General features: G+C 40.1%; 1 protein-coding gene across 1 annotated transcript in view; it reads left to right on the plus strand.

Annotated features, from left to right (window-relative positions):
• LOC126278939 (leucine-rich repeat-containing protein 9-like) overlaps nucleotides 1-21,654 on the plus strand; it is a 170,387-nt gene that overhangs the window by 138,820 nt on the left and 9,913 nt on the right. The window contains exons 9-11 of the mRNA XM_049979216.1: nucleotides 7,288-7,457; nucleotides 7,530-7,704; nucleotides 18,435-18,624. Of these exons, the coding sequence (XP_049835173.1) occupies nucleotides 7,288-7,457; nucleotides 7,530-7,704; nucleotides 18,435-18,624 (535 nt within the window). The remainder of the gene's footprint in view (nucleotides 1-7,287; nucleotides 7,458-7,529; nucleotides 7,705-18,434; nucleotides 18,625-21,654) is intronic.

Below are 21,654 nucleotides of genomic sequence, written 5' to 3' on the forward strand. Positions count from 1 at the left end.
TTTGTCCTGGAGAGCAATTATGTGAAACTTCATATTTATGAGCTAACAGGTGTTTCAATGGGCTGTGGATAACAATGTTTGAGGTTGTAGTTTTTCTGTAAGTCAAAAATTCATATTGCTTATTGTTGCTTGTCATTGTAAGGTCCAGGAAATTTAAGTACTTGTTCTCTTCAGTTTCCACTGTGAATTGTATTTGCAGGTGTTTTCAATTACTGCCAAGGTGTTAACTTACATTTTTCTGTTTTTAGAGCAACTACAAGCCAACCAATAAATGTGAGTACATGACAGGTTACATTACAACCTAGCGCCCACCAAACTTGTATCCACAACACTACCACAATTCCCAGTAATATAACACTACTGTCTGCAAGCTCTCATTTTTATATTTTTTAATAACAGGCATTCATACCATTGCAGCTGACATGCTGTATGCTGAAAAAATGACAAAATAAGTAGAAAATATGCCAAGAGAATAGTAACAAGCATAGAAACCATGCAGTGACTCAGAAGTGAAAGGGTACTATAAAATAATTCACACAATACAGTAGCTGGAACCAAACAATGCATATGTAATAACACTTTATGGAATATTTGTAATCACTGCTGATTTTGTGTGTTTAGGAATAAAGAAACCCACTGATGTTGGTGATATCTTTGATGAAACTAATTTGAGGAAAAGTCCATGAAAATTTTGCAGTGGAACCAAGCTTTCTGTGAAAAAGATGGTATATAATATCATCAGTACCAAAATTTTAAATTGAAAATTTAGAGGAGAAGATGTACTGTTGCCACACATCTCAATGATTCCAAAAGATATGACGATCAAATTTAAACATTTGCAGTTTCTGGTGGGTCTTGCATCTGCACTGATAGTCAACAAAACACATGAAATAAATATTGCAAATACATGCCTCTCATGCAAATACTAATGTGAATTCCTTACAGCTGAATGGAAAAACTAGTAGAAGGTGACCTCGGGGAAGATCAGTTTGGATTCTGTAGAAATGTTGGAACACGTGAGGCAATACTGACCCTATGACTTATCTTAGAAGCCAGATTAAGGAAAGGAAAACCTAAGTTTCTAGCATTGGTAGACTTAGAGAAAGCTTTTGACAATGTTGACTGGAATACTCTCTTTCAAATTCTGAAGGTTTCAACAGGTAAAATACAGGGAGCAAAAAGCTATTTACAATTTGTACAGAAACCAGATGGCAGTTATCTGAGTTGAGGGACGTCAAAGGGAATCAGTGGTTGGGAAGGGAGAGAGACAGGGTTGTAGCCTCTCTCCAATGTTATTCAATCTCTAAAGAAAGAAACAAAAGAGAAATTCAGTTTAGGTATTAAAATCCACGGAGAAGAAATAAAAACTTTGAGGTTCGCCGATTACATTGTAATTCTGTCAGCGACAGCAAAGGACTTGGAAGAGCAGTTGAACAGAATGGACAGTGTCTTGAAAGGAGGGTACAAGATAAACATCACCATAGCAAAACAAGGATTATGGAATGTAATCGAATTAGGTCGGGTGATGCTGAAGGAATTAGATTAGGAAATGAGACACTTAAAGTAGTAGAGGAGTTTTGCTATTTGGGGAGCAAAATAACTGATGATGGTTGAAGTAGAGAGGATATAAAGTGTATACTGGCAATGGCAAGGAAAGCATTTCTGAAGAAGAGATATTTGTTAACATCGAGTATAGATTTAAGTGTCAGGAAGTCGTTTCTGAAAGTATTTGTATGGAGTGTAGCCATGTATGGAAGTGAAACATGGACAATAAATAGTTTGGGCAAGAAGAGAATAGAAGCTTTCGAAATGTGATGCTACAAATTAGTTGGGTGGATCACATAACTAATGAGGAGGTATTGGATAGGATTGGGGAGAAGAGAAGTTTGTGGCACAACCTGACCAGAAGAAGGGATCGGTTGGTAGGACATGTTCTGAGGCATCAAGGGATCACCAATTTAGTATTGGAGGGCAGCATGGAGGGTAAAAATCGTAGAGGGAGACCAAGAGATGAATACAATAAGCAGATTCAGAATTATGTAGGTTGCAGTAGGTACTGGGAGATGCAGAAGCTTGCACAGGATAGAGTAGCATGGAGGGCTGCATCAAACCAGTCTCAGGACTGAAGACCACAACAACAAAATGCCTCTCATCTGGACAGTTGCATATGTCATACTCATACATTGTGAAATCTGATTTATTTGTATGCACCAGACAGAAAAACATGCATATAGATATTTGCTAGTGTGTGTGTGTGTGTGTGTGTGTGTGTGTGTGTGTATAAACTCTTCCTTGTGTTTTACTGAGGAATATTTTATTTACTTCAGCATGTATAAAAGTTTGGTATCAAATTCTAAATAAAAATATGTTCGACTTATCACTTATTCTACAAATATGGGGATTATTTCTCATAGAATCTGTAAGAATATTAGTGTACTTTTTTGTAAATTTGTATTATTTATTTTCTTTTTAAGGTATGTTCTATATGCTTGAGGTTGTCTTCACCATAGATCTATGGAATAAAAACTATTGCTGTATCTTCTTCTGTTAACATAGTTCAGCTAAGCTTTTCAGAAGTTTACTTATGTGTTGAATTAAATTTAGCTTGTTAGCCAGCTGAAACTCAAGCATTTTCAGACATATTGTATTTTATGAACTAAAAGACACTACAGACTATAAGAAACACCTTCATTTTTAAGCAGTTTTTTTCTAAAATAGCATTTTTACCATTTTTATTATTAGACTGCAAACGCAGATAAAATAAATCTTTGTTTATAAAACTGAGCTAACCTTTAAAATCCCTGAAAATTGTCATCTGATCTTTCTTCTTCTTCTTTTTCTTCCTCCTCATCCTCCTCCTCCTCTTCCTCCTCTACTTCATTGTTATTGTTGTCCTCCACATACACTCCTGGAAATGGAAAAAAGAACACATTGACACCGGTGTGTCAGACCCACCATACTTGCTCCGGACACTGCGAGAGGGCTGTACAAGCAATGATCACACGCACGGCACAGCGGACACACCAGGAACCGCGGTGTTGGCCGTCGAATGGCGCTAGCTGCGCAGCATTTGTGCAACGCCGCCGTCAGTGTCAGCCAGTTTGGCATGGCATACGGAGCTCCATCGCAGTCTTTAACACTGGTAGCATGCCGCGACAGCGTGGACGTGAACTGTATGTGCAGTTGACGGACTTTGAGCGAGGGCGTATAGTGGGCATGCGGGAGGCCGGGTGGACGTACCGCCGAATTGCTCAACACGTGGGGCGTGAGGTCTCCACAGTACATCGATGTTGTCGCCAGTGGTCGGCGGAAGGTGCACGTGCCCGTCGACCTGGGACCGGACCGCAGCGACGCACGGATGCACGCCAAGACCGTAGGATCCTACGCAGTGCCGTAGGGGACTGCACCGCCACTTCCCAGCAAATTAGGGACACTGTTGCTCCTGGGGTATCGGCGAGGACCATTCACAACCGTCTCCATAAAGCTGGGCTATGGTCCCGCACACCGTTAGGCCGTCTTCCGCTCACGCCCCAACATCGTGCAGCCCGCCTCCAGTGGTGTCGCGACAGGTGTGAATGGAGGGACGAATGGAGACATGTCGTCTTCAGCGATGAGAGTCGCTTCTGCCTTGGTGCCAATGATGGTCGTATGCATGTTTGGCGACGTGCAGGTGAGCGCCACTATCAGGACTGCATACGACCGAGGCACACAGGGCCAACACCCGGTATCATGGTGTGGGGAGCGATCTCCTACACTGGCCGTACACCTCTGGTGATCGTCGAGGGGACACTGAATAGTGCACGGTACATCCAAACCGTCATCGAACCCATCGTTCTACCATTCCTAGACCGGCAAGGGAACTTGCTGTTCCAACAGGACAATGCACGTCCGCATGTATCCCGTGCCACCCAACGTGCTCTAGAAGGTGTAAGTCAACTACCCTGGCAACCAAGATCTCCGGATCTGTCCCCAATTGAGCATGTTTGGGACTGGATGAAGCGTCGTCTCACGTGGTCTGCACGTCCAGCACGAACGCTGGTCCAACTGAGGCGCCACGTGGAAATGGTATGGCAAGCCGTTCCACAGGACTACATCCAGCATCTCTACGATCGTCTCCATGGGAGAATAGCAGCCTGCATTGCTGCGAAAGGTGGATATACACTGTACTAGTGCCGACATTGTGCATGCTCTGTTGCCTGTATCTATGTGCCTGTGGTTCTGTCGGTGTGATCATGTGATGTATTTGACCCCAGGAATGTGTCAATAAAGTTTCCCCTTCCTGGGACAATGAATTCACAGTGTTCTTATTTCAATTTCCAGGAGTGTATATAAGATGGTCTTCACTGACAATGAAAGTGTCTCTTATGCTGCACTTCTTGGAAATTTAACAATAATGTCTTCTCTCACTCTAGATCATGACTGTTTTACCCACTGACATACTTTTTCTGTGTAGGTTGTTTTAAAGCTCCCTTTGGTGCAAATTCTTGGTGGGTATCATGCATTTGTTCCATTCCTCTCTCAAATAAACTTTAAATGGTTTATTTATCGAATATAAAGGGGTTACAATTGTGAGATAAGTCCTCCTGGAAAAACATCAAGCTCTGTATTTCCCTGTCCCAATTTCTGTATCACAGAATTTTCAAAGGACTTATAAACTGATCAAGCACAAGAAGAGAACTCTTCTTCAATGAAGCCCCTTTTCTTCTTTACCTTACTCTGTTAATCCATAATTTCATACCAGCCTCATCCATTCAACCATTGTCTTGTACATGAACAACACCCCGCAGAAGCTCAGAAGCTTTTGGCATTGTTTTGTGCTTGAAACTGATCATTGAATTACGTTTAGTACTGCATCAGAACATGAAAGTAGGATCCTATAGTGCATTTTTCTATGTCCACTTGTTTTTATAGTTACAGTCTGAGCAACTTCATTACAATAGTTCCATTACTTGGCACATCAAATGTCAGAGGAGTTTTGTCCATATTTGCTATTTCACTTAGTTGCTCACTGACTTTCTTTTGATGTTGAGTAACAAAGCAGTGGAAAGATAATATTTTCTCTTCATACTCTTGTGACATTTTTTGAGCTATTTTGGTCCTGGTTTGCATGCTAAGTCTGTGATGTTTTATAAACCTGTTGCACCAACCAATTCCTCCCTTGAAGTCTGTTAAGTTACATTGTAGTGCTAGTTATGAGCTTGTATTTGAATCATTTTTGTACTCATTCCAATGTCATTTTCATGGTGTCCTTGGGTTCATTTCAATATGTCACCTTCTAGTTTTGACCATTGTACATTCAGTCATCTATTTACATGTTTAGTCTTCCTCATTTTTTCAGTTCTTCTTTGCTAACCTGCCAGTCACAAATGGTTTTTTCTGTTGGTGGAGGGCAGAAATGCCACTCAGCAGCTCTGTTTCCCTGTTCTTCTGCATGCGGTATTACTTTCAGTTTATAGCCCTATCATAAGAATATCTTTTATTTTTTCTGTTACGAAAAGTAGCTACTGACAGAAGCATTGTTCTGTTACCAATAATACAAATCACTTTAGGTTCAGGTTCACTGGTACCATGAACTGCAGTGATGCATCATAGGTTATACAATGTCCTGGGTTTGTGATAGCAGGATGGGAGGGAGACAGTGTTAGCAATCTTGTGAATCCCAGCAATGCATGTTCGTCACATCAGTGCACTGCTGCTGGCAGTTGCATCCAATATTGCCAGGTAGAGATAGGTGCCTCTCAGAGTTGAAATGTGGTCTTATTTAAGACTGATGGGAATAGTAAATCAAACACAGGAGATTTTTATACTAATGTCGAGTATAAGAGGCACCTGAATTTTAGATGCATTTTTTTTTTCTTTTTTAAGAAAAAAGTGTGTCTTATAGTCTGCAAAATACAGTACTGTTTTGTCTATTACCATTATTGTCAATTTTTGCTGTGGGAATATTATTTTTGATTCTATGGAATTGCATAACTTGAGTCTTTATGAGAGCAAGACAAATTTTATACTGTGAACCATTATAGGCTTGTTAGCTATCATATGCAATCATATGCACTGTCGGTGGTGGGCTTGTTAGACCTCCTAAATAATGTGTATAAATAATCTGAAAATACTGGAGCTTTCAAAGAGCCCTCCAGAGTCTTTTACATAGAAGAGAAATAGAAGTAGACAGTATTTAACCATCTCAGACTCCATACTTTTTGTTACCCCATTCAAATATCACTATTATTCTTGTATGTAGGTGGAGGAAGGGAGGTGATGTAATCGTTTTAATTGTCAGCTTGAGAGTACATAGGCAAAAACCACATATATGCAGAAGAAATGCTACCAATCCAATGATATTTCAGCTTTTGAAATAGTATTTTATTGCCCATATAATAAAAGACAGTAGCAAGTTAACAGAATATACCACTAGAGCAATTTTTGCTCTTTATATCTATCATAACTTTGTTTGTAAGATCATTCATAGCTTTGTATGCCATTTGAAAAAACCAGATGGAGAGACATTTAAAAAATTAGCAATTTTCTAAATAGAAGCATTGAAGTTGGCCTATATTTACTGCTAGTTCTAAAAGCTTTAGTTTTATAAACAAGTGTAAATGCTACATACTTACATTTCTCAGAAAATTTGTATTTGAGTCAGCTGATAACAAAAATAGCAAAAGGCTTATCATATCAAATCAGCATAAGACTGACCACTTTTTAGTGACATAATGATCTTTGTGAATTGTAACTCTCTGTAGTGATAGTAGTTTTGGATCTAAAGTTTATCAGTGAAACAGACAATGTCTGATGTAGTGAGTGTGAGGTATGTGTACTTGGTCAATTATTAGCAATAGCAATGTTTCATACCACAGTGAGGAATTGATGTAACACTTATTTCACTAGCTCTGTGCCTTTGCTGCAGCTCTCTCTCTCTTTTTTTTTTTTTTTTTTTTTTTTTTTTTTTTTTTTTTTGCGCATAAGTTTTGCATGAATTCATTGAGGGTGTGTTGGAATGTGATGGCTATCCAAATATGAATGTCCAGTCACTTAAACAAGCCCATGTTCACTATCATGCAACCATCAAATTTATGTAATGCTTATGAGAGTCCTGTCCTACTTTGTAAGCAGACCTCATTCTGCAGTCTGATTACCTGAACATCACCTCCTGAACTAGCAAAGGGTAGTAACATGTGAATATAATGGAGTAGAATGATAATTTACATTTCAGTTTCTTTGTTAACACTTTAATCAACTGGATTTTTAACAAGTATTTATTTAAATTTATATTTTTCATATTTACAGCCATTGTCTGTAAGTGTGACAGACTGCTTGGATTTTGCTGATGCCTCCTGGATGAGTACGTTACACAAGTTAAGACAACGTAACATATCTCTGACAGATCAAATACAGAATTCAATTAGAGTCACAGTCATTGTAAAATTACCTGAGGAAAACCCTTTTCCAAGAAACAGGTACTCATAGAGTAATTACCTCAATTTTTGTGTGGTAGAGCAACTGTAATCCAGTTCTGTGCTATTCTTCAGGGAACAACTATATAAATCGGAAGAAGATCAAGAACAAAAGTCTTCTAATTCTGATGAAGCTACTGGATTGCATATACTTGAGCCCACAGATCCGAAGAAATGCCAGGTCTACCACATTTCAGATAGCAATGACATTATCCCTGTTTATGTAGTCGAATTCAAATATAAATATAAGGTGAGTCAAATTCATTTGAAGAAAATTAAAACTATGGTTTATTACTTATTTATTTACCAGGTTCCATGGGATCATCTGCAACAAAGCTACATAGTTTATGTAATACTGGTTATAAAATTTATGAACAAATAATTATAGAATTAATAAAACACAAAAAATAGTGTATAGGGGTAAATAATGTACTATGGAGAAAAGCTGCCAACAACTGTGAGGAACTATTGTACAAAATTTTCAGTTTTACTGGAAGCCTATTGAAAATAATACCTGCTGAATAGTACAAACATTTCTGTACAGTGTGTAAGGAAGTGTTGTCTAAGTATATATTTTTTTTCTGTCTGGTGTTCACTGTTTCTTCTTAATGAGCCAATATTGTCAACAGCAGATCCCATGATGCTCATGATGCTGTGTATGTGCAGGGATAGCAGAATTAGAATTCTGAGACCTGTGAACGATGGCCTACACACTAAGTTCATGAACTTTGTATTCTAACCACAGCTTTGCAGCATATTTATTCCTTAATGAAATTTGTTGCAAGTATTACATCCGTTTCCAACCAGTAGCCCAACACATAGTATCAATCCTAGGAATAAGAACAATGTACATAAATCCCTAAAATCATTTACTTTGGTCCAAAAAGGGGTCCAGTATTCAGGAATATGCATTTTCAAGAAATTTCCAGCAACCGTTAAAAACTTGATTTAAGATAAACCACAGTTTAAACAGGGTCTGAAAGACTTTTTGATAGGCAACTCCTTCTATCTTATATATGAATATCTTAACAGGGACTGTTAGACCAGGTTAAGTAAAAATTTCTGTTAGAGTTCAGTTTTGACAGCACTTTGTCACAACAATCAAGATTAGGTATTTTGTTTATGCTAAATTTATTAAAATTGATAAAAATGTTTCATTCTGACAGTGTACTAATTCTGTAAATTTTAACAGTTCCATTTACTGTAATGTATTCTCCTATTTTGACAATCTCCTGACAAATTATGAGGGTAGTAAGTATTATATTCAAATGTTTTGTGTTTTTTATGTTATATGTTCTGCCATGTTTAACACCCATGAGTATCATCTCATTTTTTGGGCCTATGGAATCAAAACTGAAATCTAATCTAATCTGATACTGCCCACTTCTGGTATAAGTATATTGTGGCCGAATTTCCGTATATTGTGGCCGAATTTCCAGAGAATATAGCACCATGCAAGATGATAGAGTGAAAGCAAACAGGCCTTGCTGTTTCAGTGCCAAAACACAGTGAAGATCATTCCTATAGCAAACTTAGCAGCATTCAGTTTCTTCACAAGAACTTGAATGTAATACTCGCAAGGTAGCCTTCCATTCACCCTCCGTCCTAAGAATTTAAAATTGGCAGTTTCACTGACTGATAACCTTCATACAATAAAATTTCCCTGTTACATTAGTTCCATGTCAGAAATTGTGAGCATTGTGTTTTGTTACAGCTTATTGTTAATCTGTTCTCTGAAAGACACAGCTTTCACAATAACACATGTATCATCTTTGTGATGGTTCTCATCTACTTTTTTTACTATGGCATTGAACTCTGTTGATTGGAACCTCATTCTCAAGTCAATCTTTCAATGTGCTAATCAACTGCCATTGGAATAAGTAAGGAGGAATGCATTTCTCATAAACAATGAATTTATTAATCAGGTAGCCAGATTTAATACAGTCTTTAACAATTTGCCGATTACGTGCTTGCTCTTCAATGCCTGGTTGACACCCCTTGCTTCGTTTTGGCCACATCATCTTCATTTGTGGGGAGCCCAATACCATGGCACTTTCCACAGTAAACTGAATGGCACTGTAAACTCCAAGACATACCTTGGTGATGAAGTGTGCATGTAAGATGGCAGTCTCAGTTAGCTGCAAGACATCCCTGGAGCACCTTGAATGTAAAAGGACACACAAACCAAACATGGAATAATATTAAATACATAACTAGGTCATTCTAAAAGATTGTACATATTCACTGAGTGTGATTACTCAGTTATTTAAAATGACAAGGGCACAATCATCCTACCTATCTGTTCCAAAATCAAAAAAATTATTCAGTACTCTTACATCGGCCACCTCTTAGTTGACTAACTGTGTCACTCTTCATAATACTTCCACTTTCTTAAGCTACTTACTACGACAGAACTGTATGTTTTTTCTTACTCTGCTTGTGTCTGACATCAATTTATCCTCATTAAATGAGGTTAGGTACCTCAAACATGCCATTAATCCAGTTATTAGTTTCTTTCCATCACCTGTTTGCAATGATTAATACAATTAACTTCCCCATTCTCTTAGGTTGCATCTGCTTAGGATGAGTTATGATACCCTTATCTCCTATAATCAAAATTCATTGCTCCACCTAATACAGTTCAGTATACTCACAAATACAATAACAAACTGCATCAATTTAAATATCTGTGGATATATAACATACAGTGAGTCATAATTATCGAAAAATCATACTCTGGGTGTAGGCACTTCACAAATTACCAAATTCTCCATTCATTATCATGTTCCCGAAATTTTCTTAAACAAAGTCACCCTAGTTAATCCATTTAGTAGATTACTTTCAAACCAATTTCCTTTTATGTAAGATCAGTTATGTTACTTGTGAGAATGTGTGATGAATTACTTAAGTCTCAGAGCATTTTACTCTGATTCAAAATTTGAGGACGAGCCACATAGAAAACTTTCAGGCTCAGAAGACGAGCAATTTATGCCATTATTTAAAGTTTTACAAGCATATTTGTGTTTGATATATCTTGAAGGATGGCACATGCTAAAAAACACCAAGCTTCAAGTTAGTTTTTCATATTTATTTGAGTTATTTTGAAGATTACGTGTTACACAATAACAATGGCAGAATGTATAATTAATCTCAAAGAAAATAGTGTGAGATACGTTATTGAGCAATTACAGTTTTTGACAACCAACATTGCATGTGAAAGCTTAGTTTTTCTTGTAGTTGTATGGTATATATATTAATTTATGTATATTATATCTAAAAACAGAGATGATGTGACTTACCAAACAAAAGTGCTGGCAGGTTGATAGACACACAAACAAACACAAACATACACACAAAATTCGAGCTTTTGCAACCGGCGGTTGCTTTGTCAGGAAAGAGGGAAGGAGAGGGAAAGATGAAAGGATGTCGGTTTTAAGGGAGAGGGTAAGGAGTCATTCCAATTCCGGGAGCGGAAAGACTTACCTTGGGGGAAAAAAGGATAGGTATACACTTGCGCGCACACACACACACACACACACACACACACACACACACACACACACACAAACACACACACACACACACATATATATATATATATATATATATATATATATATATATATATATATATATCCATCTGCACATATATAGACACAAGCAGACATTTGTAAGGGAAAAGAGTTTGGGCAGAGATGTCAGTCGAGGTGGAAGTACAGAGGCAAAGAAGTTGTTGAAAGACAGGTGAAGTATGAGCGGTGACAACTTGAAATTAGCGGAGGTTGAGGCCTGGCGGATATCGAGAAGAGAGGATATACTGAAGGGCAAGTTCCCATCTCCGGAGTTCTGACAGGTTGGTGTTAGTGGGAAGTATCCAGATAACTCGGACGGTGTAACACTGTGCCAAGATGTGCTGGCCGTGCACCAAGGCATGTTTAGCCGCAGGGTGATCCTCATTACCAACAAACACTGTCTGCCTGTGTCCATTCATGCGAATGGACAGTTTGTTGCTGGTCATTCCCACATAGAAAGCTTCACAGTGTAGGCAGGTCAGTTGGTAAATCATGTGGGTGCTTCCACACGTGGCTCTGCCTTTGATCGTGTACACCTTCGGGTTACAAGACTGGAGTAGGTGGTGGTGGGAGGGTGCACGGGACAGGTTTTACACTGAAGGCGGTTACAAGGGTAGGAGCCAGAGGGTAGGGAAGGTGGTGTGGGAATTTCATGGGGATGAACTAAGAGGTTACGAAGGTTAGGTGGATGGCGGAAAGACACTTTTGGTGGAGTGGGGAGGATTTCATGAAGGATGGATCTCATTTCAGGGCAGGATTTGAGGAAGTCATATACCTGCTGGAGAGCCACTTTCAGAGTCTGATCCAGTCCTGGAAAGTATCCTGTCACAAGTGGGGCACTTTTGGGGTTCTTCTGTGAGAGGTTCTGGGTTTGAGGGGATGAGGAAGTGGCTATGGTTATTTGCTTCTGTACCAGGTTGGGAGTGTAGTTGTGGGATGCGAAAGCTGTTTTCAGGTTGTTGGTGTAATGGTTCAAGGATTCCGGACTGGAGCAGATTCGTTTGCCACGAAGACCTAGGCTGTAGGGAAGGGACTGTTTGATGTGGAATGGGTGGCAGCTGTCATAATGAAGGTACTGTTGCTTATTGGTGGGTTTGATGTGGACGGACGTGTGAAGCTGGCTATTGGACAGATGGAAGTCGACGTCAAGGAAAGTCGCATGGGTTTTGGAGTAGAACCAGGTTACTCTGATGGAAACTAAGGAGTTGAGGTTGGAGAGGAAATTCTGCAGTTCTTCTTCACTGTGAGTCCAGATCATGAAGATGTCATCAATAAATCTGTACCAAACTTTGGGTTGGCAGGCCTGGGTAACCATGAAGGCTTCCTCAAAGCAACCCATGAATAGGTTGGCGTTCAAGGGGGCCATCCTGGTACCCATGGCTGTTCCCATTAATTGTTGGTATGTTTCGCCCTCAAAAGTGAAGAAGTTGTGGGTCAGGATGAAGCTGGCTAAGGTAATGAGGAAAGAGGTTTTAGGTAGGGTGGCAAGTGATCGGCGTGAAAGGAAGTGCTCCATCGCAGCGAGGCCCTGGGTGTGTGGGATATTTGTGTATAAGGAAGTGGCATCAATGGTAACAAGGATGGTTTCCGGGGGTAACAGATTGGGTAAGGATTCCAGGCGTTCAAGAAAGTGGCTGGTGTCTTTGATGAAGGATGGGAGACTGCATGTAATGGGTTGAAGGTGTTGATCTACACAGGCAGAGATATGTTCTGTGGCGGCTTTGTAACAAGCTACAATGGGGCAGCTAGGATGATTGGGTTTGTGAATTTTAGGAAGAAGGTAGAAGGTAGGGGTACGGGGTGTCGGTGGGGTCAGGAGGTTGATGGAGTCATCTGAAAGGTTTTGTAGGGGGCCTAAGGTTCTGAGGATTCCTTGAAGCTCTGCCAGGACATCAGGAATGGGATTACATTGGAACTCGCCCAGGTCCTCACTGTGATGGAGCACTTCCTTTCACGCTGATCACCTGCCACCCTCCCTAAAACCTCTTTCCTCATTACCTTAGCCAGCTTCATCCTGACCCACAACTTCTTCACTTTTGAAGGACAGACATACCAACAATTAAAGGGAACAGCCATGGGTACCAGGATGGCCTCCTCGTACGCCAACCTATTCATGGGTTGCTTTGAGGAAGCCTTCATGGTTACCCAGGTTAACATCAAACAGTCTCTTCCCTACAGCCTAGGTCTTTGTGGCAAACGAATCTGCTCCAGACCGGAATCCTTGAACCATTACACCAACAACCTGAAAACAGCTTTCGCATCTCGCAACTACCCTCCCGACCTGGTACAGTAGCAAATAACCAGAGCCACTTTCTCATCCCCTCAAACCCAGAACCTCCCACAGAAGAACGACAAAAGTGCCCCACTTGTGACAGGATACTTTCCGGGTCTGGATCAGACTCTGAATGTGGCTCTCCAGCAGGGATACGACTTCCTCAAATCCTGCCCTGAAATGAGATCCATCTTTCATGAAATCCTCCCCACTCCACCAAGAGTGTCTTTCTGCCGTCCACCTAACCTTCGTAACCTCTTAGTTCATCCCCATGAAATTCCCAAACCACCTTCCCTACCCTCTGGCTCCTACCCTTGTAACCACCCCCGGTGTAAAACCTGTCCCATGCACCCTCCCACCACCACCTACTCCAGTCCTGTAACGCGGAAGATGTAGACGATCAAAGGCAGAGCCACGTGTGAAAACACCCACGTGATTTGCCAACTGACTTGCCTTCACTGTGAAGCTTTCTATGTGGGAATGACCAGCAACAAACTGTCCATTCATATGAATGAACACAGGCAGACAGTGATTGTTGGTAATGAGGATCACCCTGTGGCTAAACATGCCTTGGGACACGGCCAGCACATCTTGGCACAGTGTTACACCGTCCGAGTTATCTGGATACTTCCCACTAACACCAACCTGTCGGAACTCCGGAGAAGGGAACTTGCCCTTCAATATATCCTCTCTTCTCGATATCCACCCCTCAACCTCTGCTAATTTCAAGTTGCCTCCGCTCATACTTCACCTGTCTTTCAACAACTTCTTTGCCTCTGTACTTCCACCTCGACTGACATCTCTGCCCAAACTCTTTGCGCTTACAAATGTCTGCTTGTGTCTGTGTATGTGCAGATGGATATGTGTGTGTGTGTGCGAGTGTATACCTATCCTTTTTTCCCCCTAAGGTTAGTCTTTCCACTCCCGGGATTGGAATGACTCCTTACCCTCTCCCTTAAAACCCACATCCTTTCATCTTTCCCTCTCCTTCCCTCTTTCCTGACGAAGCAACCACCGGTTGCGAAAGCTCGAATTTTGTGTGTATGTTTGTGTGTCTATCGACCTGCCAGAGCTTTTGTTTGGTAAGTCACATCATCCTTGTTTTGAGATATATTATTCCCACGTGGAATGTTTCCCTCTATTATATTCATATCATTAATTTATGTATATTAATTTAAATGATTAACTTCCCTTATTTGTATGTTCATACTATTTGAAAGTGATGTTCCTAATGGCTGACTTTATCATGTGTCCCATGTTCTGATTATCTGTTGTCACAGCCTGGCAAGATCACATGGCATGCTGCCATACTTCAGTAATCTTTCCAAAAAAAGTTGTTTTTTTGCTCTGTTTCATTTACTAAAATGCTGGGACGCTCTATCCCAGTGTATACAATGCTCACCATTCAAAATATTCATGTTTTACAGGTCGAAGGGAAACTGTATTGTCACTTAACAATGAAAAAATTCACTTTCATTTGGGGTGTAGTGTATTTTGACATGTGAGGAACGTATTCATGAATGTATCACTTTTCACACTTTTCTTGTGTTTCTAAGACAACATCACTAACCTTATATGATGCTGGGGCACTTACATTCTCTCTTCTTCTTTTACACCCTTCTTAATTAATGCTTCTGTGGTCTTTACTCTCAGCAGGGGCACACCATCTTCACTCTCAGCCAGCCATTCAATCTGTTTAAGTGTGCATTCCCCTTCAGTTTGTGTCCCTATCACTTCTGTTGATGAAATCTGTATCACAGAATGTGACCATTCATGCATCAATTCCTCTGAGTCTCTTAATAAATCTACCCTCTGAATAGAGATGTTCAAGTGGAAATGTATTCATAATTGCTTGTATACTTAGAAAAATTGATTGGAATGAATAGTTGAAAAAAATTAAAGGTAATTTAGGAACCAGTGCACAATCTTGGGTGTACTCTGATACCAGTATCAACAAACCTTTAATATCTTTACATTCAAGGTCAATAAACATAATTTGCATTACATAATGCTGTTGTTGTTGTGGTCACCCATGACTATTGGTTTACGTACTCTAAAAATATTATGCTTCATGTGACAGATCAACAATTTCAATCGTTGTGGTGGTTATTTGGTACCACACACCCCTGGAAGCAGGTTTTAAATTGTAAGACATTTCCAGGGGCAGATGTGGACTCTGACCACAATCTATTGGTTAGGAACTGTAGATAAAAAATGAAGAAATTGCAAAAAGGTGGTAATTTAAGGAGAAGGGACCTGGATAAACTGACTAAACCAGAGGTTGTACAGAGTTTCAGGGAGAGCATGAGGGAACAATTGACAGGAATGGAGGAAAGAAATACAGTAGAAGAAGAATGGGTAGCTCTGAGGGATAAAGTAGTGAAGGCAGCAGAGGATCAAGTAGGTAAAAATATGAGGGCTAATAGAAATCCGTCGGTAACAGAAGAAATATTGAATTTAATTGATGAAAGGAGAAAATATAAAAATGCAGCAAATGAAGCAGGCAAAAAGGAATACAAATGTCTCAAAAATGATATTGACAGGAAGTGCAAAATGGATAAGCAGGCATGGCTAGAGGACAAATGTAAGGATGTAGAGGCTTATCTCACGAGGGGTAAGATAGACACAGCCTACAGGCAAATTAAAGAGACCTTTGGAGAAGAGAGAGCCACTTGTATGAATATCAAGAGCTCAGATGGAAACCCAGTTCTAAGCAAAGAGGGGAAAGCAGAAAGGTGGAAGGAGTATATAGAGGGTCTATGCAAGGGTGATTTACTTGAGGAGAATATTGTGGAAATGGAAGAGGATGTAGCCAGGCTTACACAAGAATAATTGTGTGTGGCATTTAAGGGAGTCATTTTTATGAAATATGTAAATACTGAAGGACAATATGAGAATGCTGCACATCCACCAGTCTGATAACACACGTCAAAATGAACTGCAGTTTGTTTTGTTGTGTCTTGTCAGACAGCTGGGCATGCAGCACATTTTGTGGTGAGATGTTATAAACACAAGTACACTGATAACAAAATGTTATGCTCTCTTCCACTTGATACTTAATTACGCAATTAATTTTTAGGGTCAACATTCAGAATAATTTAATTTATTTAAACTCCAAAATAAAGCAGTCAGTACAATTTTATTCAAACAAAAATGAGGAACACATGAACCATGATAACACCCACTATACTACTGCAGGGAATGAGCATTTGATCCATCTTCTACTCAAGCAACTGGACAATTTCCTGTATGACAGTCAATGTTCAGAATTACCATCTACAGTCTAGCTTGCTCATAGTGATATCCTCAACTATGTACTGTTATTGTTTTAGTATTTATGATTGCATGTTGTTGCTTGATTACAGCTAATGATGCCTTCCAGTGCTTAGCACTGTCTTTTCATATTTTAGGTGATCTGAAGATGGTTGTAGATAGTGACTGAAACTAGTTATCAAACTTTAATTGTGAAAGGAAAATTGAGATCTAGGCATTAAAAGCTTTTACTTTTAATTTTTTTTTTTTTTTAATTTGATAAACAACATTAAGACCACCATCTCTCCCCCCTGACCATGTCAGGTTTCACTGGAAAAAGTATATAATAGACTAACTACAAATCCATTTTAGAATTATCAGACTGTTTAAAGCAATTCTTATTTATTATTCATTCTCAGTTGCACATTTCTAATTACATGGCATGTTTTGATCACTTCGAATCATGTTCAGAGCTAAGTAGGTGCATCAACAAGCACTCTTGCTGTTCATAACCTCATACCAGAGTACTTACATTTGAGGAAGGTCCAGAGTGATCAGAACATGTCATGTAATTAGAAATGTGCAACTGAGACTGAAGAACAAACAAGAGTTGTTTTAAACATAAATACACTTGCTGATTCTCTTCAGATGAATAACTCTGCTGTAGTTTCTCAGACTGTCATACTTCAAGTTAAGTTAATGATAACAACAGTGTGAAGATTGTCCAGTTTGAAAGTATGTGCTGTTGCTATCAAAGTCAGTATTACATTCCATTGAAAACAATTAGATGCAGTTTCCTGTGAGCGTTTCTCATATACTCAAGGTTATCACAGACTGACTCAGAACAGCATAGCCTGGCCATGGACAATGATAATAATGGAATTTCTGGTGGCAGTAAGACCTTGAAAAGTACAGACTTGTTGATCAAACTCTGAGTAAACTATTGTTTTATTGTTATTGTATTATTGTCTAGCGAACAATTTAGCATGATATCTCTCCAATGTACACAGAAAATCTTAGTCAGTTTTCTTCTACCCGGTTCCTGTGATGCGACTAGTTTCGTCAATCATACAGAAAACACCTCTAGCCGAGTTAGGGGCAGTCGGTATGTTATTTTGACAAATGCACTGCAAACATCATTTACCATGCTGTGTTACAATATATTACAATAGGACATTACACACATACAATAAAAAGCAGTTATGGGAAATCTGGAATTTTAATCTGAAAATCCCAGTTCAATCTTTTGATGAAGTAAAGTGACATCATGCATCAGTCTGGGTGCAAAGAGAATTGAATTGTTTGATTCTCAGATAGTTGGTCTCCCTCCGCAAAAGAAGAATGAAACGAAAAAATGTGGTCTCCTCTGCACAGAATGATTTGGTTTTACTGAAATTCAGATGCAGAAAATCTTGTTTACTGGGAGTGACCTAATGATTGAGACTTAATGTGCAGCCCAGTAGAGATTTTTAAAACCTTAGGATGAATGGTTGAGGATGTATAGCCATTTGAAATTGAGTGAGTCTTTTGTAATCAATGTATGTGGCTGGTAATTTCCATCATACATTTAGATATTGATAATGTTTTAATTACTAAATAATTAATTTGGATAAGATTTTATATTAGTCAAAGTCTCTGGCATCTGAGTCATGAAATTCACAGTTATCGTCAAAACTTACAAGCATAAAAATCTTGCAAACTAAAGTAACTGTAAAATAACAAAAAGAAAAACAAGAAGTTAAAGGAAACAAACCTGTACATTGTGAGATAAACGAAATGACACATAAATCATCCGACAATTGAAAATAGCAAATAAATACATTTCAAATGATGACTAATTTTTACACAATCTTAGAAATAATTCCTATTTATTCTTGTAATTTAGGAAGACAAACTGAAGCTACTGCAACAAAATATGGGACTGGATGTTCATTCTTGTTGTGTATCAATTCAAGAACCTTATACAGAGACATGTAAACTAAGTCTAGAAACTCTGGAGTCATACCTGCCTAGACCAATACTTACTAATTTTCTGAGAGAGATACGTCTGGTGGGCTGCAATATAAGGACTTTAGGTAATATTCTGTTAGATTAATATAAATTTAATGTCTTTATTTATTGTGCTAAATTGGTATGGGTGATGATGAAATGACATCATTTAAATTTTTTTCTGTAACTAGTCTAATCTGGTCTTCTTGGTCCTTACAGGAGTGGTATGTAAGGCACTGAAGCATATTTTTTTACAGAAATTTATCTTAATATTGGTTCTTCAAAGCTGTAAGTAGACATTTTGGGGTAATCGGCATCTATCTTCAAGTATCTGCCAGGTCTACATCTACACCTATACTGATACTCCACATCTGGAGGGCACTCTGTATCACTATTTGTCATTTTATTTTCTGTTCCACTCACAAACAGAGCGAGGTAAAAATGACCATATGTATGCCTCCACATGAGCCCTAATTTCTCGTATCTTATCTTTGTGGTTCAGCAGTTAACTTCGTGTGCCAGTTCTCTGAATTTTCTCAGTTGTGTTTCTTGAAAAGAATGTCACCTTCCTGAGGCATCTCCGTAACACTTACGTTTTTCTTGAACCAACCAGTAACAAATCTCTGAATTGTTTTGATGTCTTCCTTCAATCTGACCTGGTACAGATTCCAAACACTGGAGCAGTCCCCCAAGAATAGGTTGCACCAGGTCCTGTATGGGTCATCTTTACAGGTGAACCACTCTTTCCTAAAATTCTCCCAATAAATTGAAGTTGACAATTTGCCTTCCCCACTGCAGTTCTCACTTGTTCGTTCCACATCACATTACTCTGCAATGTTTCAAGTTTTCCAGCACTACCTTGAGGCTCTCCATTGAGTCAAACAAATTTGTGATTATTCACAGTGCCCTTCTTTGTACAGGTTCAATATCTACTATTAGTCCTATATGAGTCCCACTCACTTGAGCATTTTCTAAGATTGAATGCACAAGCATTTTGCAAGTAGTCTCCCAACAGCTAGTATCAGTATTACCTATCAACTTCAATTATAACTTTAAAAATAAACCCATACACCTCTTTCTTTGTTCCTCATTGCTTCCTAGCTCATAATTACTTCATTAAGTAAATGCAGCGTATAAAGTACATATCGTACTCCAGAATCTGGCTTTCACTGACATAACTCATCTTTATTTTTCACATCAAGTAGTTTACAACGCTGTGTTGTGGAATGTATCTCACCTGTCATGCACAGTGATGTGGCCAGTCCACTATTGTTTAACCTTCGATAAGTCTCATCAGTAGTTTGCAGGCGAACCTCCACATACTGCTACAATAGTTTCTTGTTGAACATTTATGTGCAGTAAAAACCTAATCACAAAGTTCACAGTTCTTGAAGAATAATCAGGTACATATGGAGCAGACAATGTCATTGTTTTTAAACACAGTCTAATTGTTTAGCACTTATTTCACTGTTAAAATGGTGCATTGTTGTCTTTCTAAGCAACACAGATTCCTTGTCTGAAACTCAGCCATGGACTGACTGTCTCATGACCAAAAATCAGGCTCTTATACACTCCTGGAAATTGAAATAAGAACACCGTGAATTCATTGTCCCAGGAAGGGGAAACTTTATTGACACATTCCTGGGGTCAGATACATCACATGATCACACTGACAGAACCACAGGCACATAGACACAGGCAACAGAGCATGCACAATGTCAGCACTAGTACAGTGTATATCCACCTTTCGCAGCAATGCAGGCTGCTATTCTCCCATGGAGACGATCGTAGAGATGCTGGATGTAGTCCTGTGGAACGGCTTGCCATGCCATTTCCACCTGGCACCTCAGTTGGACCAGCGTTCGTGCTGGACGTGCAGACCGCGTGAGACGACGCTTCATCCCGTCCCAAACATGCTCAATGGGGGACAGATCCAGAGATCTTGCTGGCCAGGGTAGTTGACTTACACTTTCTAGAGCACGTTGGGTGGCACGGGATACATGCGGACATGCATTGTCCTGTTGGAACAGCAAGTTCCCTTGCCGGTCTAGGAATGGTAGAACGATGGGTTCGATGACGGTTTGGATGTACCGTGCACTATTCAGTGTCCCCTCGACGATCACCAGAGGTGTATGGCCAGTGTAGGAGATGGCTCCCCACACCATGATGCCGGGTGTTGGCCCTGTGTGCCTCGGTCGTATGCAGTCCTGATTGTGGCGCTCACCTGCACGGCGCCAAACACGCATACGACAATCATTGGCACCAAGGCAGAAGCGATTCTCATCGCTGAAGACGACACATCTCCATTGGTCCCTCCATTCACGCCTGTCGCGACACCACTGGAGGCGGGCTGCACGATGTTGGGGCGTGAGCGGAAGACGGCCTAACGGTGTGCGGGACCGTAGCCCAGCTTCATGGAGACGGTTGCGAATGGTCCTCGCCGATACCCCAGGAGCAACAGTGTCCCTAATTTGCTGGGAAGTGGCGGTGCAGTCCCCTACGGCACTGCGTAGGATCCTACGGTCTTAGCGTGCATCCGTGCGTCGCTGCGGTCCGGTCCCAGGTCGACGGGCACGTGCACCTTCCGCCGACCACTGGCGACAACATCGATGTACTGTGGAGACCTCACGCCCCACGTGTTGAGCAATTCGGCAGTACGTCCACCCAGCCTCCCGCATGCCCACTGTACGCCCTCGCTCAAAGTCCGTCAACTGCACATACGGTTCACGTCCACGCTGTTGCGGCATGCTACCAGTGTTAAAGACTGCGATGGAGCTCCGTATGCCACGGCAAACTGGCTGACACTGACGGCGGCGGTGCACAAATGCTGCGCAGCTAGCGCCATTCGACGGCCAACACCGCGGTTCCTGGTGTGTCCGCTGTGCCGTGTGTGTGATCATTGCTTGTACAGCCCTCTCGCAGTGTCCAGAGCAAGTATGGTGGGTCTGACACACCGGTGTCAATGTGTTCTTTTTTCCATTTCCAGGAATGTATATTATTACAATAATAGGTATTGAAACTACACATTGTTCGAAGTTAAAATTTACAGAAATTACAATTAAATCTTAACTCATTAAATTAACAAAATACATTCAAAAATTGGTTCTTTTTAACAG

The sequence above is a fragment of the Schistocerca gregaria genome, chromosome 6 (assembly GCF_023897955.1).
Source record: "Schistocerca gregaria isolate iqSchGreg1 chromosome 6, iqSchGreg1.2, whole genome shotgun sequence".
Lineage (NCBI taxonomy): Eukaryota > Metazoa > Arthropoda > Insecta > Orthoptera > Acrididae > Schistocerca > Schistocerca gregaria.